A 17872-nucleotide genomic window follows, 5' to 3' on the forward strand; every position below is an offset into this window, starting at 1 on the left:
TCTATAAAGGTAACTCAATATTGTTAGGCAGTCACAAGAATCTTTTTTAAACAGTTTTGGAAATTTTTATTTTCTTTTTATCCTAGCCCTTAGCACAGTGCCTAGAAAATAGTAGGTACTTTATAAATATTTACTGATTGATTACTATACCACAGAGAAATCACAATTTACATTCTTCCTGGATTAATACTTTATAGATTCTATCTTTACTTGCTATTAAATTGCTACTTAAAATATAGTATATGAATTAAATTCTCCCCAAAGGAACAATTCTGTCTTGTGACTAAACATGTTACAATACATGAACTTTATATTTACTGTTTTTTAAATACCTGAGATACTTGATTTCATTTGGAATAGAAGTAATTTCATTGTAGGAGACATCAAGGAACTCAAGTTCAGACAATGAAAATAACCTTAAAAATAGAAAAAAAAAACATTAGTATGTCATAAAAATAATTATGTCAGGGTCACTTATTGAGAATTTTAAAAATATTAGGAATTTCACTGAATGTAGAGAAGTTCTAGAAATTGATCTCTCTAAAGAATGGCAGTAATGTATAGTAGCTAGACAGCTGGCCTCAAAGTCAGAAAGATGTGACTTCAAGTTCTGCCTGTGATACATACTGCCTGTGTGACCCTGGGCAGGTCACTTAACTTTAGTGTACCTAACAACTCTAAGACTTGAGGTAATAGGGAAGGGGCTGATCTGCATTTGTAGAGTAAGGTCTTCACTGGTAGCTCTCTATACTAATTAAGTCACAGGTCTGGTAAAAAAAAGTGATTTTGGATGCAATTTCAAATACACTGTCTTATTTTATCTTAACAAGTGTTCTTTGAGGTAGACAAGATAGGTATCATTATGTCCATTTTATAGATGATGAAACTGAGGCTTAAAGAATTGATGTGACTTTCTCAAGCTTGCATAGCTATTAAATACCAGAAAATTTTATTGTTGTTTTTCTTTATGCATCATCACTTTCAGTTATACTTCCCCTGACTCCAACAAAGCCCCTATCTCTCCTTTAAAACAAATAAAATAAATTAATAATAAATAAATATATAAAATATATAATATAATAAATATGTAATAACATATTATATGTTCTATAACACGTAATGTTGATATTAATATTTTATTATAATACATTATATATTACCTTTGTGACCTGAGAAAGTCACTTAACCCTGTTTACCTCAATTTCCTCATCTGTAAAATGAATTGGAGAAAATGGTAAACCACTCAAATATCTTTGACAAGAAAATTCCACATGGGGTCATAAAGAATCAGACATGACTGAAACGACTGAACAACAACAAACATATTGCTTTAATACCAAATATTAAGGGTCTTTCTATTAAGGTCTGATTTTCTTATAGAGGATTAAACATCAGAGTTATTCTAATAGAAGAACATATCTCACTCAAGATGAGACTAGAGGGGCAGCTAGGTGGCACAGTGAATAGAGCACTGGCCCTGGAGTCAGGAGGACCTGAGTTCAAATCCGGCCTTAGACACTTAACACAAAACTAGCCGTGTGACCTTGGGCAAGTCACTTAACCCCAATTGCCTTACTTTCCCCCTCTAAAAAAGGAAAAAAAAGATGAGACTAGAATACATTCAGTCACATCTGGGCCTATATGTACAAGTGGTATCACAAAGAATCTCAATTTTCCCAGGGCCATTTACTGCTAGTATTCCATATTATAGGGTCCACTACTTTCAGTTAGTCTATTGTCAAAGATTTAAAGTAGCAGTGTAACATTCTTATTCTCCTCTTTCATATTACTCACATAACTACTAAAATATACCCTCCTAATGGTACTTTACAGACAGAATTTTGGTATGCTATCCTCAGACAATTCCATGTTGCAACTTCATTACCATAGTTTCCATATTATTGTTATGTTGTTGTTTGTCCTTTGTTTTCTAAGAGGACCATGGCATCAGGGAGATGATGACATGACTTGCAGATGACTTTGATTTGAGTGAGGGAGGACTGTGTAAGGTCACCAGGCTCACTTTCTCCTCCAGAGTTATCTGGGAGCAATGGCCAGATACTCATCAGGACGTCTGGAGATGGCCCAGGATGCAATGAGAGACCTGCCCCTTTTAAGCTAAGGTCTTTTCAGGCTTTTACTTCGAGTAAGACGATGCCCATTCAGTGAATAGGTCTCTTTAAGAAGTGAGTCAAGGGATGGCCCCTTTAATTAAAAAAAATTAAACTGGGAGGGGAAAATCCTCAGGGTTGCTGACCAAAAGAGAAACAGTTACTACTGACATTCACTCTGGGCCAGGAAGGCCCCCAAAATAGCCCTTACGTGGTGCTTGAGCAGGGACCTATTGTTGTCCAATCAAGTAGGGGCTGAGCTTGTCGACTGTCCCCCCCCCCAAAAAATATATATACATACATATATATACTTGGTTGATTGATATAATTCCTCAAATTGTTTTGGAGGAATTCACCAATTAGAGGAAGAGACTGTTGGGGTGGAGGCATTGCAAACATGAGAAGAAGGTTGCCAGATAGGTGGCAGAGAAGTGGTCTGGGGACTCATGGGCTCATCTAGGGTTTGAGGATAGAATTTTTCCTGGGTCTAATCAATCCTGCATAAGTTTGTAACTAAGATTCTAGGACCACAAAGGCAAAAGCAGAGCTTAAGACCATGATGATCCCACAAAGGGCTAGAAATTGGTAAGACTCATCTCAGCTATCATTTATATGACACTTTTAAGATTTGCAAAACACTCTATCCATGTTAGCTTATGTAAACAACCCTTATAAAAGTTTTTATAACCAGGTTTAAAAACTCCTTCACTGCAAAGTTTTAAAGAATTAACCTTCAAGTGCCCCTAGATTTTTAAAAGCACTGGCAGATCCCATAAAGCTGGAAAGACTTTGAGTCTGGGTCCAGAGATGGACTGTATGTCCTGTCATATGAGGATCCTGCCTAGGTTAAGTACATCACCAAGGTGACGTTTGGCTGATGAATTCTTTAGTCACAAGATAATGTATTTAAGAGGTCATATAGCTAGGTAGTACTCATGTAGTGCTTTAAGCTTTACACATACCACCTCGTTTGATACTCAAAACAACCCTGGGATGTAGGTGAAATTATGATCCCATTTTATAAATGAGAAAACTTAGATAAAGATTAAGTGACTTGTCTAGTCATACAGCTGACAAGTATCTGAGGCAGGATTTGAACTTAGGTCTTCCTGGCTCCAGAGTCCAGTGCTCTATGCATTGTGATCTACATCTGGGAATGGAGTATCTGGTTGGTATATCACATGAATCAAGTCACGGATTGCTTAAGTATTGACATAAAAGTGAATTGAAATTCCCCCACATGACTTTCTCAATCAGCACCAAGAAAGTGGATGTCTTTATGTGCATTTCCTAGCCTTGATTAATTGCAGTATATACAGTCAGTAGATTGTATAGTATATTATAAAGCAGAGCAGATAACTAGGACATAGAAAACTATGTCACAGAATCATTTTTACAGATGAGGAAATTTAGGCCCAGAGATGGTAGATGACGTGATCAAGGTCATGCATTTAATGAGTTAAAAGAGCTGAATTTGGGCCCCAGATCTCCAAAACTAGTGCTCTTTCCATTGCCCCAAGCTGGGTCTGTGTAGGAGTCATTCAAAGTACAGTCTACTCTTAAATCAGTCACACATTCATTCATTCATTCATTTATTCAATGAGTATTTTATTAAATGCCTACTGTATGTGAGGCACTAGAATGAACCAAAAAAATTCTTGTGTATCGAGTTAGTTTAAATTTGTCATCTTACCCAGTTGGAAGAGAAGTTAACAAATTAAAAGAAATGACAAATATTTTAAGCTTCTTTAATGCATCAATATCAGGAGAGATTTCTTTGATGGGATTGTTTCTCATGATCAGGACTTGTAAGTTAATTAAAATTAACACCTACAGAACAGAAAAAGAATAAGGAAATAGTTAACACACATGTGATTTATTCTTTAATGGTTCTTGAATAAGCAGGATCAGTACAATGAAGAAGATTAGTATTATACCTTCATTAACACAATGCAAACATATTTAAATAAATCATCAGAGTTCATAGAGTACACTTATTTTACAACAGAACTGTGAAATTCAACATAAAATAGCAGAAATTTAAAATAAATCTTCTTCCAATGTTTCTAATTCTGACAAATCATTCATTATTTTTTTTTACTTTTCTTACTATATAATGTTCCCAATTTAAAGCTTATCAACAGTACCCAGCTAACAGGATTACAGTCTGTGAAATTGGGCCAGGCACCCCAGTTTAGGAGTCCCTTTCTGGTTTAGAGAATACTAGATAAATCAGGTTGGCACATTCACATAATAAATGAATATTAATTGAATAATTGCAATCTGTTAGCCGTTCTACTAGGTGTTATTTGGGAATACAAAAATGAGTAAGGCCTACTTTAAGAACCTGGCAGTCTAATAAGGGGAATAAATGTTATAAGGTAGAAGGTGATTCATTAGAGAAAAATCCAAAAAGAGTGCTAAGGGGAATTAAGGGGAAGAGATGATATCCATTTGAGGGGATGTGAAGAGCAGCTATCTGGTGTCGTGGACAGTGTATTGGACTCGGATTAGGAAGACTTGAATTTGAATCCTGCTTCAGATACTTATTAGCTGTGTGACTCTGGGCAAATTATTCAACCTTTCCCAGCCTCACTTTCCTCATCTATAAAAACAGAATGAAAGTAAGAGAGCCTACTTCACAAGGATGTTTGTGAGGATCAAATGATGTAATATATGTAGTGTTTTGTAAATTTTATTTTATTTTATTTTTTTGCTTTTTTGGAGGGTAATTGGGGTTAAATGACTTGCCCAAGGTCACATGGCTAGATTTGTGTGTGTGTGTGTGTGTGTGTGTGTGTGTGTGTGTGTGTATGTTAAGTGTCTGAGGTCGGATTTGAACTCAGGTCCTCCTGACTCCAGGGCCGTTGCCCTATTCACTGCACCACCTAACCGCCCCTTGCTTTGTAAATTTAAAAGCTTTACATATATATGTTAACTATTACTATTGTAAAGGATATGGTCACTGACTGGGTCCCAAAGGATCAGTAAGATTTCAATAACAGGAAAAAGAAATAGCAATAGAAATTGTGTGGGGGACAATTTATCTCCCCTCCCCCTCCCCTATTTGCTTCCTAGTTCTGAACCTCAGACAAACCAGAACAAATCTAATTCCCCTTCCCCATGATGATCTTTTACATTCATCATGTCAGCCCTGAGTCTTCTCTTATCCTCTAGACTTCTTGTCAACGAAGAAGACATGGCCGTTCTCCATAGAATCAGCCCTTCTACCTATGATCTCAGTCTCACACTGCCTGTAATGGTATTGAGAATTTGAAGATCTTCCCTGCCTCTTAATAAGCCTAAGGGAATTTGAAGACCTTCCCTGCTTTGAAAATAAACTCTGCCCCCTAATAGGCTGAATGCAATCACATGGAGTCTGTGATGGGAGGAGTTGGCTGAAGGGTGCTACTGTCTTCTATATGGAGAGTCTGTTATATTTTGCTACTGAGCACCATGTAGGTATATTTATAGTGATTGTGAGTGCTGTGAATATTGCATTGGTGCTACATGCTCCCACTCCATCTCTTTCAAAAGTTTGTCCATTTTAATCATTCCTTCTTTCTCTCTCATTTCTAATCTCTCCTTATTTACTGGTTCTTTCTTTGTTGCCTGTAAATATGCCCAGGTTTTCCCCTGCTTTTCAAAACTCCTCAACTGACTCTGACATCCCCTCAATCTATTTTCCTATATTTCTCCTCCTTTTAACCCCCAAAGTCCTTTAAAAGAACCGTTTACATTCACTGCTATTACTTCATCATCACCCCACTAACTTCTTAATCCTCTCCAGTCAGTCTCAACTACATTACCTATTTACATAACATAACTTTAAAGGAGTATTGTCTCAAAAGACTCTATCCCATATTTGGCTATCAATATTATTTCCTAAAGAGGAACATTTTGTTCCAGTCTATATTAACGTAAATTAGCTAAAGTTATATGGCATCCTTTTTTCATCACTGGTCCCTGATTGTTATGTGTTTTTTTCATCTTTATTTTGGTGTTGGAACTATAATATAAGTCACTGGATGGCATTATTAAATCATATTAATATGCACTAAAATCTAACTAAAACTCTATCTTCAGAGTCTATGTCACTGGGCTACCATATTTTTTGGTACATAAGTAATTAAACAATTTTAGGTTGAATCCAAGCTATAAGTTACCTTATCATTAGTTCCCTTCCCTGGCAAATGCAGATAATAAGGATACAGGACATTATAGTGAATATTTTTTCCAATTGTGATACTGATTAACATAGAATACTAACAATATTAAATAATAAATTTTAACACCAATTATAACTGGAAATGGACTCACCTCTGGAGGAAAGACAGATAAACTATTGAAGGCTAAATTAAGATATACCAATTGATTAGTCAAAATGCTTAAGTCTGGGCACCTTTCAATAAAGAAGCCCTAGAAGAAATTGAAAACAAAAAGGTATCAATGATTATACCATATTTTAGTCTTTTTCCTTCTCTTTCAAAATCTATTTCTATGTCTTTTCCTCCACAAATCCATAACTAAAAAGTTTATTCACATACTACAATTCTTAAATGGTTGTAAAATCACTTTAGGTCAGTCAGGTGCCTTTAAAAAAAATCACTTAATTCTTTAACATTTGTTGAAATTGTGATAAGTTAAACCAATGTTAAATTAATAAAATATTGGCATAGTACTTTACATTGTTTCATAGACACTTCAAGAGAAAATCACATTAGAACCAAGCAAGATCACCATTATTACATGTTTAGAATCAACTTTAACATGTCCATAAAATATTTCTATGTCTGCAAACTGGTCCAACAGAGTTACTTATAGCACATTAAACATCATTGCCTTGTTTTGTCAGAAAGGCTTGCACAGATCAATGAAACTAGGAACTATGCCATACAGCATCACCTAGATGGATAGGTGATAGTGCAAAGTTCTGACAAAAGATGATCCACTGGAGAAGGAAAAAGGAAAGCACTCCAGTATCTTTGTCAAGAAAACCCCATGGACAGTATTAAAAGATACAACACCCTCAGGACAGAATTGTCTGATACCGGGGAAGAGCAGAGGACAACAATGAGTAGCTCCAGTACTAATGAAGCAGCTGGGCCCAGCCCAAAGGACAGTTCAGCACCAGATGTCTGGTGACAAAAAGAAAATCCAGTGCTGTAAATATCAATATTTCATAGGAACCTGGGATGTAAGATCTATGAACCAAGGTAAACTGGATGTGGCCAAATAGGAGATGAAAAGATTAAACATCGACATCTTGGGTATCGGTCCATTAAATGGGTAGGAATGGATGGATTTAATTCAGGTTGATCATGACATATACTACTCTGGGCAAAAATCCTTTGGAAGAAATGGAAGAGCCCTCATAGTCAATAAAAGGGTGTGAAAAGCAGGACTGGGGTATAATGTTGGCAATGACAGAATGATATCTGTTCAAATCCAAGGCAAACTATTCAACATCACACTAGTAAAAATCTTTGCTCAAACCACTGATGCCGAAGAGACCAAAGTTCATCAATTCTATAAGGACCTACAACATCTTCAAGGAATAACATTTAAAAAAACAATGTCATATTCATCATAGGGTATTGGAATGATAAAGTAGTAAATCAAAAGATAACTGGAGGGGTGGCCAGGTGGCTCAGCGAGTAAGAGTACCCGCTCCAGTGTTGGGATGACCTGGAGATCGAATCCCGGGCTGGGACACTCAGCACCACACCCAGAAATAACTGGCCGTGTAACCTTGAGCAAGTTACTTAACCCCGATTGCTGGAAAAAAAAAAAGATAACTGGAATAACATTCCAATAGCAAGTTTGATCATGGAGTACAAATGAAGGAGGGCAGAGCTTGATAGAGTTTTGTCAAGATAACTCACTGGTCATAGCAAATACTCTTTTTCAACAACCCAAAAGGCAACTCTACACATGGACATCACCAGACGGTCAATATCAAAAACATACAAGATTATATATTTTGTAGCCAAAAGTAAAGAAGCTCTATATAGTCAGTTAAAACAAGACCTAGAGCTGACTGCAGCTCAGATCATGATCTTATTATTGCAAAATTCAAACTTAAATTGAAGAAAGTAGGGAAAACCATCAGACCATATAGGTATGAATATGAAATAGATTTAAGGGATTAAATCATGTAGCCACAGTGCCTGAAGAACTATGGGCAGAACTATAGGAAGCAGCAACAACCACAACAAAAAAACCATTCCAAAGAAAAAGAAGAGCAAGAAAGGAAAATGGCTGTCTGATGAAACTTTATAAATAGCTAAGGAAAGAAGGAAAGTTAAAGGTAAAGGAGAAAAAGACATATCCAACTAAATGCAGAATTCCAAAGAATAGCAAAGAGAGATAAGAAGGTTTTCTTAAATGAGCAATTCAAATAAATAGGAGAAAACAATAGCTGGAAAAAAAAAAACAAGAGATCTCTTCCAGAAAATTAGAGAAATGAAAGGAATGTTTCATGCTGAAGATATTAAGAGGCAGTAACAAGAACACAAAAAAGCACTATATAAGAAAGATCTTGATTTCACCATAGCATGTTAGTGTGGTTACTGAGCTAGAACCAGACATCCTGGAATATAAAGTCAAGTGGACCTTAGGAATGTTGTTAATAAGGCTAGTGGAGGTGATGGAATTCCAGCTGAGCTATTTGAAACCCTAAAAGATGATGCTGTTAAAGTGCTGCACTCCATATGCCAGCAAAGTTGAAAAATTCAACAGTGGCCCCTGGATTCATTGACCTTCCAATCACAAAGAAGGGTAATGCCAAAGAGTGTGCAAAATATCAAACAATTACACTTGTTTCACATGCCAGCCAATTTAAGCTTAAGGTTCTTCAAATTAGGCTTTACCAATATGAGAACCAAGAATTAACAGAAGAGCAGGATGGTTTTCAAAGAGACAGAGGAATTACAGACCAAATTGCCAACATTTGTTATGAGTTATGGAGAAAACAAGAGAGTTCCAGAAAAACATTCACTTCTGCTTTACTGACTATACTAAAGCCTTTGCTTGTGTGGATCACAACAAAATGTGGGAAGTCATCAAAGAGATGGGAGTACCAGATCATCTTACTTTTCTCCTGAGGAACCTGTATGGAGGCCAAGAAGCAATAGTTAGAACTGACATGGAACACCTATTGATCTAAGATTGGAAAAGGTGTATGACAAGGCTGTAATTTTTTTTTCACCTCATTTATTCACTTATATTCAGAGTACATCATGTGAAATTCCAGGGGGGATGAATAAAAAGCTGGAACTAAAGTTGTCAGGAAAAATATCAACAATCACAGAGATGCAGAAGATACCACTCTGATGGAAGAAAGTGAAGAAGAATTAAGAAGCTTCTTGATGAGGGTGAAATAGGGTAGTATAAAAAAACCCTTTTTTTAACATAAAAAAAGAAAACTAAGATCATGGCAACTGATACTATCACTTCCTTCCAAATGGAGGGAGAAGAAATGGAAGCAGTGTCAGATTTTATATTCTTGGGCTCAAAGATCACTGCAGACAGAGACTGAAGCCATGAAATCAAAAGATATTTGCTCCTTACAAGGCTATGACAAATCTGGACAGTATGATAAAAAGCAAAGACATCACCTTACCATAAGAGGTCTTTATAGTCAAAGCTACATTTTTTCCAGTAGTAATATATGTATGACTGTGAAAACTGGACTATGTTTTGCAAAAGCTATTTCATAGAATCACCTAGGACTTTGCAGCTGACTTGGAGCCACAGAAGCAAACCTATTAGGAAGAGACCATGCCAGAGCTGTCTGAGCAGGAGGTCTGTCCTGGGAAGCCCATGGGGAAGGTGTTTCCAGGGACCAAATAACTACATAGGACATCTGGGATTCAAGATAAATGTGCTGACTAACAAACATTAGGAGTGGGTTACCAGGTTATATGAAGGACTGCTGTTATTTTATATCAGTGATCATTATTGTATTAATTTGGTCTTTTGTTTCATGGTATTCGTGTTTTCTGAGTTTTCTTGTTGACTTTGCTAATATGTACATCTTCCCTCTAAAATGAGGATGTGGTATATTCTTTAACATGCCTTAGCCCTATCTGGGACCTATTTAACAAGGTTTGTCTTCTTGGGGAATACATGAGATCATAACTTTGTATCTAAGTTTATTAAACTTTATGAGACTGATGGAAATATGGGCTTATGATTTGGGACACTTGCTTCCTGTTGTGAGTTTAAGTCCCCTTGCTTATAGCCACTAATTTGGCATAATGAACAGCAGAGATTAGGATGATACAGTTGGAGATGAAGGTGGAATATATGACTGAATGTAGTGCTGAACCATTTATGTTTTGCTTTGCTGTTCTGTCTTTTCCATATATATGGTTAACACCAAATGGGGTAATGAATGAAAGTTATGTTGACTGGGTGACCCATTGTTCCCAGCCCTGCTTGTCAATCATTTGTTGGGGGAGGCTCTGTCGTGTAAGGTGACACCAAGTCTGAAGTTTTTTGCATTAACCTGCTCTTTGTCCTATACTCCACCTGTATGTACCCCTACCTACAAACTGATATGTTTCTTGCTATCTTGTGGAGGAACTGAAATGTAAAGGCTCTACTTCTTTCACTGAGGTGGGACTTATTTAAATTGTCGTTAAAGTTCCAGTAATAGCTGGCCCTTCCTTGAAGCCATCATTGATCTTTAGTGATCAGTTCATCAATGTTTTGCCACCTTGACATATAATAAACTCTTTTTAATTCTCTTTTTCCTGAGATTTGTCTCATTTGTTAGGGTAAGAGCCCAAATGAAGAATAGTGACCTTGTGAGTGGAGAGAAGACAGATTAAAGAACGCTGTGGCAAGAGATATATACTCTTTTATGTGCTGTTTCCTAGCTCTGAAGCTGCCTGAGGGTCTAACTATGGCCTATAAGCAAACATCTGGGAAACATAGACATGTTACTTGAACTCGTGGCACCATGGAACAGAGTGGCAAAATCACTTGAACCTAGAGTCAGAAGACCTGAGTTTTGACATTCCTATGTGGCTGTGGGCAGATCTCAGTCCTCTCACCCAGAAAATAAAAATTATGGTATTTGTAATATATTTCTCACATTTTTGTGGCAAGAAAATATTTTAGTAAATATTAAATGTGAGCTGCTATTCTCCAGAGATTTAGCACTGAGGACCACATGCTACATCACAGAGGAAAGTGAGACAGTATACATATACCAATAAAACAGAAAAGCAGAGAATTAACTAAACATGGAATTTCTTTAAAAAATGAAAAATCAACAAATTAATTCCTAAAAGATATGAAAGTTAGAGAAACTAGGTCGAAAAGAAAGACTATAAAAATGATCAACAAAACATGAAACAGTATTGAGACAAAAACAACAGTCTTCCAAAGTTAAGTTGCTACAAACTTCACAATCTTACCTAGTCATTTATTCTGGCATTCTCTCATGTTACACTGCAGACCTTACAAAGACAGACCAGTTTGACAAATGCAAACAGGCACTATGGACCTAGTTTACTACCTCTTCTTCCTTGGGTAAGGGTAAAATCTCCAAAGACCATCTTCACCGTGTGGCCTAAGTGATGTTCCTATACCCAATGCTAACAACATGAGGGAAAAGAGGCTTCAATAATGGTGGCAATGACAGAGGTATCCAAGATCAAGCTGATCTAAGAACTGGAGGCTAGGGAAGACAGAGGTCTCTCAATTGTGCCTCACAGTTGATTTCCAACTCCTGAATGTCAGTTAAGCAAGAAAGTCTATTACCCCAAAACATCGGATGATGGAGAGTTTATTAAAATTACTTTAAATGAAATCGCCAAATATTTATTAGGTGCTTATTGTATTCGAGAACTGAGCTATAAGCTCCCACCTGTGTATTAAATCAGGCAGGTAGCTTTATGGATACATTAGTAATATTTTTTTTGGAGGGGCAATTGGGGTTAAGTGACTTGCCCAAGGTCACACGGCTAGTAAGTGTTAAGTGTGTGAGGCCAGATTTGAACTCAGGTCCTCCTGACTCCAGGGCCGGTGCTCTATTCACTGCGCCACCTAGCTGCACTAGTAATATTTTTATGTAATACTACTGGTTCATCAAAATCTAGATGCATAACCAAAGGAAATTTCATTTGCAATAGTAAAGTATCATGTAAAATGATTTAAATTTGTAAGGCTAAAGAAAAAATTATGCTAATGAATATGGTCACTGAAAAATATTGTACCTTAAAACTAAGTGCATTTCTTCCATGTTCATGACATCTTATAACAGCTATTCTGGCAAGGTTCATTTTTGGATCATCTGAAGGTTCCAGTAGTGAATCTTTATAATAACCTTCACCATACACAATGAGTTCTTCCTCAGATTCTGTCATTTCTTCAGCTAACTCTAAAAAGAAAAACACGTTGGTATTATAAGAAATCTAAATGCTATATCATATTGAATAAAAGTTGAAAGATGAGCCAAGGAGCACTGTGTAGAGGTCACCTCAACTGTTCATTTAGCTGAAGTCACAATATTTAGTACTAAACCCATTTTCCCCATTTTAAAGTTGGCTCTTTTTTCAACTCTACTGTTACTTTCACTCTACAGATGAATGGCTGGAGAAAAAGTAACAAAATGGGTCTATACCCTGGGCCAAGTTAATTGTCTCACTTGGACTCTTCATATGTAACTGAGTTATTCAAAACAGACTCTAAGGTAAAGTTGCTTTTGCCTCTGAAAGTCCCTCTCCTTTTACCTTTCAATGTCTTTCACCTTTTAGCCATCAATTTTGCTAAGGCTCCTACAGAAGACTATTATCTACACAAATTTTAAAAGAGAAAAAAATTTAAAAATTTTCTTTAAAGAAAATACTAAAAGAAAACTAGTAATTAAAACAGGAAATGGAAAAGAATATACAAACCTAAAAAGGGACTAAGGAATAATATACTGAACAATGAACAAATCATAAAAACAATAACTATATGAGAAAGAATGATAGCAGTGAGACACCATGCTAAAATTTGTGACAGGCAAATAAAACAGTTCTGTGTAAAAAACACACATTATACATATACTAACAAAACAGTACACATATACTAACAAAACAGAGAAGCAGAGAATTAGCTGAGCATGCAATTAAAAAAAATAAAAATAAAAGAAAGTAAGCACCCACTTTTGAAAAGGGACAGGATCAAAGTAGAGAATAGAACAAGTGGGAGGTGGGATAGGAGGGAGGGAAATATAGTCAGTCTTCCACAATATATCTACTATGGAAATGTTTTGCATAGCTACACATGTACAACCTATACTGAATTGCTTATTTTCCCAGTAAGGGTGGGTGACAAGGGAGGAAGGGAATGAATCTGGAACTCAAAGTTTTAAAATCAAATGTTTAAAATATATATACATATATATATATATATATATACTATTATCAATATTATTTTACATGTATTGGGAAATAAGATATACAGGAACTGGGGCATAGAGATCCACCATGCCCTACTGGAAGGTTGGAGGTGGTATGGGAGAAGATATGGAAGAGAGCAGATCGGAGGAGGGGCTATCCAGTGGGATCGATATTTTGGGGTGGTGGGTAGGGGGAAAACGGGGAGAAAATTTGTAACTCAAAATCTTGTGGAAATGAATGATGTAATAAAGAAGTTAATAAAGCATTTGATTAAAAAAAGAAAAGAAAGTAGGTCAAAAAGAAAGACCAGAAATGGTCAACAAAAGAAAGAACTATTTTTTTTTGTTTTTTCAGACCTAATAAAACTAAAGAATCATAAACTAAATTAATTTTTTAAAGTGGGGATAAAATTACCAAAATTTAAAATGAAAAATTTCCATCCACAAGGAACAGAGGGGAAATGAAAAAAAAAATTCTATCGCAGGGAAAACTGAGAACCTAAAGGAGGAAGTCAAGTAATTGGTATAGTGACTTAACTGTTGCTTTTGGCATAATTCCTCCTACCAAAAAATAACCCCTCAAAACAGAAAAAAAATGTAACAAATCTACAGTAACTGAAGCTGAATCAATAAGGTAAAAAGAGGGAAACACTACACAAAGTAAAAACTTCTTGAAATAACACCAGAGAACTGAAATACTTAAAGCTTTCCCTCGCTCTATCCACCAAACCCTTTCCATCCTATGCAGCAGACAGTCAGGAAAGGCACTAGCCACAGTGCTTAGCCCTGGCAATACAAAGAAAGGCAAAAGAAGACAGTTCCTGACCTTGAGGAGCTCACAATTTCATGGGGGTGACAGCATGCAAATAATCATGTATAAACAAGATGTCTAGGCAAGATAAATGAAAAATAATCGAGACAGGAGACATCACAATTAAAGATTAGGAAAAGCTTCCTATGAAAGAAGGGATTTTAGCAGGGACTTGAAGGAAGCCAGGAGGTAGACATGAAGGAGGAGAGCCTTCCTGAATGAAGAATAGCTAGTGAAAATGAGAACAACTAAGAGATGGAGTGCTTGGCTTGAAGAGGACCAGCATGCTGAGCTTGACATGTCTATGGGACATCCAGTTGGAAATGCGCAATGTCACTGAATCACAGAGTATGGTAGGAGGGAAAGGTATAAGAAAGGTAGGGCAGACTAGGTTAGGAAGGGCTTTGAATTCCAGAGGATATTATATTTTATCCTGGACATAACAAAGAGCTTCTAAAGTTCATTGAGTGGGGGAGTGAAACGGCTGAACCTATGCTTAAGGAAAATCATTTTGATAGTTGAGTGGAGAATGGACATTCTCGTGGCAGTCAACCAACCAGCAAACTGTTGCAGTGGTTCAAACATGAGGAAATGAGGGCTTGTACCAGGTTGCTCACAGTAATAGAGGGGGTGAGGTGGGATGTCGCGGTGGTATATACAAGAGATGTAGTAAAGGAAATTGGCATGCCTTGGGAAAAGATTGGATGGGGAGAGTGAGAGAGAGTGAGAAGTCAAAGATAACACTTAAGTTACAAGTTTGGGGTGCTGGGACAGCGAAATAGTGACACGCAGGTCCTGCCTGAATGAATTCGACCCAAGGCTTCTTTCAGCCAAAAAGCAAAGTTTATTAAAACACCATGCAAGGTGGGCATGATTCTAAAAATCTGCCATATTGGCTAGATTCTTAAGCAATCTGAGCATTTATGACACTTGTATTGATGAGCAGGACAAATTGAAACTGAGCACTTTCATGGAGACCAAGATGGATCTTATATACAGAAAGACTGTGGGAGGGATCTAGGAGTGGCCAAGTTGTCTTGGGTGACTGGAAGAAGGGGTTTGGGGAGGATCTGTATGGAAGTGGCCAGTAGGCTGGGGTGAGGGGGCGGTAACAGAGAAGGGCTGGGAATGCCAGGGATCTGGACCACATGGCGAAGGGAGAATGAGGTCTAGATAGGATCAAGGGTAGGAAGCGACTGGGGGTCTGGTAGGTAACAGATCAGGAGGTAACAGAAAATGGAGGACTAGGCTAAGTTAAGGGTAACAGGGAACTGGGCATAAGCAATAATGAAAGGCCAGTTGAGAGAGTTGGGATGCCTCAGGCAAACGCCAGAGACTTGACCATATGGGAAAGATCAAGGAGAGTTCTGGGGGTTCCCAGAGTCTGTATCTTGTCAGGGGGACAGGGAGAATGCTAATGCCTTGGACAGGAAGAGGGAAGTTTGGAGGGTGGGAAAAAGGTTTGAGGGAAACATGATGAGTTCAGTTTTAGACATGTTGAATTTAAAATGTCTACAAGACATCCAGTTCAAGATATCTAATAGGTCCACCACAGTGTCAGGTGTGTGAGTGAAGAGAAGTTATGTATATTAGAGATGAAATGGAGATAGAAATGACAGTATTTGGCAACAGATTAGAGAGGAGTAAGTGCTCTAGTTAAAATCTCATCTTCTATGAGAAGCTTTTCCTGATCTCCTTGAATCCCCTCTCTCTGATGATGATGTACAACAGATATCCTTTAGATATCTTGTAAGTACATAGTTGTTCTCATATTATCTCCTCCATTAGACTATGAGATCCTTGAGAGCAAGGACTTTTGCCTTTCTTTGTACAGTAAATGCTTAGTACAGTGCTTGGTACATGGTAGGCATTCAATAAATGCTTATTGACTGTGCAATTAAGGAAACAAAGCTGACATGGAGTTTGTGAGCTAGGGTGACTGGGAGGGTGTTTGTGTTCACAGTAGCAACATGGAAGTTCAGAAGAGAGGAGTAGGGAATGATAATTTAGCTTTGGACATGTTGAGCTTCACATGTCTATGGGACATCCAGTTGGAGATGCCTAGTAGGTACTGGTGATGGTGAGTCTAAAGCTCAGAAGAGAGTTAGGGCTGGATAAACAGATCTGAGAATCACCTGTATTGAGATAATAATTGAAGCCATGGAAGTTGATGAGATCACCAAGCAAGATAGAATAGAGGAGGAAAAAAAGGGCCTAGGAAAGACCCATGGATGATACCCACAATTAGTGGGCATGACTTGGAAGAAAGTTCAACAAAAGATACCGAAAAGGTGTGGTCAGACAAATAGGAAAGAACAGTGTCATGAAAACCAAGGGTTTTCCCAATGTATTACATTACTCCCCTTCCCAAAATCTCTAGTCTATCCTTGCTATTCCTTACACATGAGATACTCTAGCTCTGGGTACCATCCTTCCCCATCTCTGAATCATAGTATCATTTCATTCCTTTAAGATTTAACTTCCTACATGAAATTTTTTCTGGCCCCTCCCCCAAAATTTCTACTTTTATTTATTTCTAAACTACTTTGTATTTATTTGTTTTGCTTATTCTGTACATACTTATGTACATTTTATCTCACCCACTAGAATATAAATGTCCTGTGAGTAGGACTGCTTCGTTTTTGTCTTAGCAAATAGGATCCTGGGCACAGAATTGGTAAAACTTAAGTTCAAATACTGCCTCAAGCACTTACTAGTTGTGTAATTCTGGGAAAGTCACAACCTCTTCCTATAAAATGAGGATTGGGGCAACTAGGTGGTGCAGTGAATAGATCAACGGCCCTGAAATCAGGAGGACCTGAGTTCAAATTCAGCCCCAGACACTTAACTAGTTGTGTGACCTTGGGCAAGTCACTTAACCCCAATTGCCCTGCTTTCCCCCTCCCAAAATAAATTAAAATGAGGATAACTATAATAATAATAAGACCTATCTCAGAGGGTTGTTGCATAAATTAGCTGACATACATAAAGTGCTTTGCAAACCTTTAATAAAGTACTACACGAATGCTAGTTATTACTACTGCTGTTGTTATTATGATTATTACATTTCCTAGCACCCTACACAGTGTCTGACATACAGTAGGTGCTTAATAAATGTTTGTTAATTGATTAATTGAACTGATTAAACATTAAATACAAGTACTAATATCCAAGGAAGAGCTAATGCCCCATTATTAATTATATTTATCAGTTCAAGTTTAAGTGGAAATTAAAAAACAAATGCCAAGATGTTGCACATAATTCTGTGCTTAATGGTACATGTTATTTAACACCAAAGAAAATATATATCCAAAGAAAAATATTTCTGTGCACTAGAAAAGTATGAAAATTGTGCTCTTCTCCACTGCTTGCCTGCCTTTGGGCAGTCAGTTTTTCTTACCTTGTCTTATGACAAATGTATACAGAAATAATTTACCTGTAAAATGAAGTATTTTTTCTGATGGTGCAGATTCTTTGCGCTCCGGTTTTTTTTCTTCTCTTTTAGTATTTTCTAGAAGAAAAAAAAAAGAGAGCTGTGTTCATTTTTTAGGT

General features: G+C 37.0%; 1 protein-coding gene across 3 annotated transcripts in view; it reads right to left on the bottom strand.

The window, feature by feature from the left end:
* LRRC63 (leucine rich repeat containing 63) overlaps positions 1 to 17872 on the bottom strand; it is a 57804-nt gene that overhangs the window by 30243 nt on the left and 9689 nt on the right. For 2 of the 3 annotated variants that reach the window (XM_069063707.1, XM_069063709.1), the window contains exons 4-8: positions 17757 to 17831; positions 12341 to 12504; positions 6432 to 6530; positions 3805 to 3941; positions 333 to 416 (exon numbers count right to left, since the gene is read on the bottom strand). In XM_069063707.1, coding sequence (XP_068919808.1) covers positions 333 to 416; positions 3805 to 3941; positions 6432 to 6530; positions 12341 to 12504; positions 17757 to 17831 — 559 coding nt within the window. The remainder of the gene's footprint in view (positions 1 to 332; positions 417 to 3804; positions 3942 to 6431; positions 6531 to 12340; positions 12505 to 17756; positions 17832 to 17872) is intronic. The other variant, XM_069063708.1, reaches the window with a different exon arrangement.

This window comes from Petaurus breviceps, unplaced genomic scaffold (assembly GCF_028583685.1).
Source record: "Petaurus breviceps papuanus isolate PSGF00001 unplaced genomic scaffold, PetGlider_PUasm1.0 90594, whole genome shotgun sequence".
Lineage (NCBI taxonomy): Eukaryota > Metazoa > Chordata > Mammalia > Diprotodontia > Petauridae > Petaurus > Petaurus breviceps.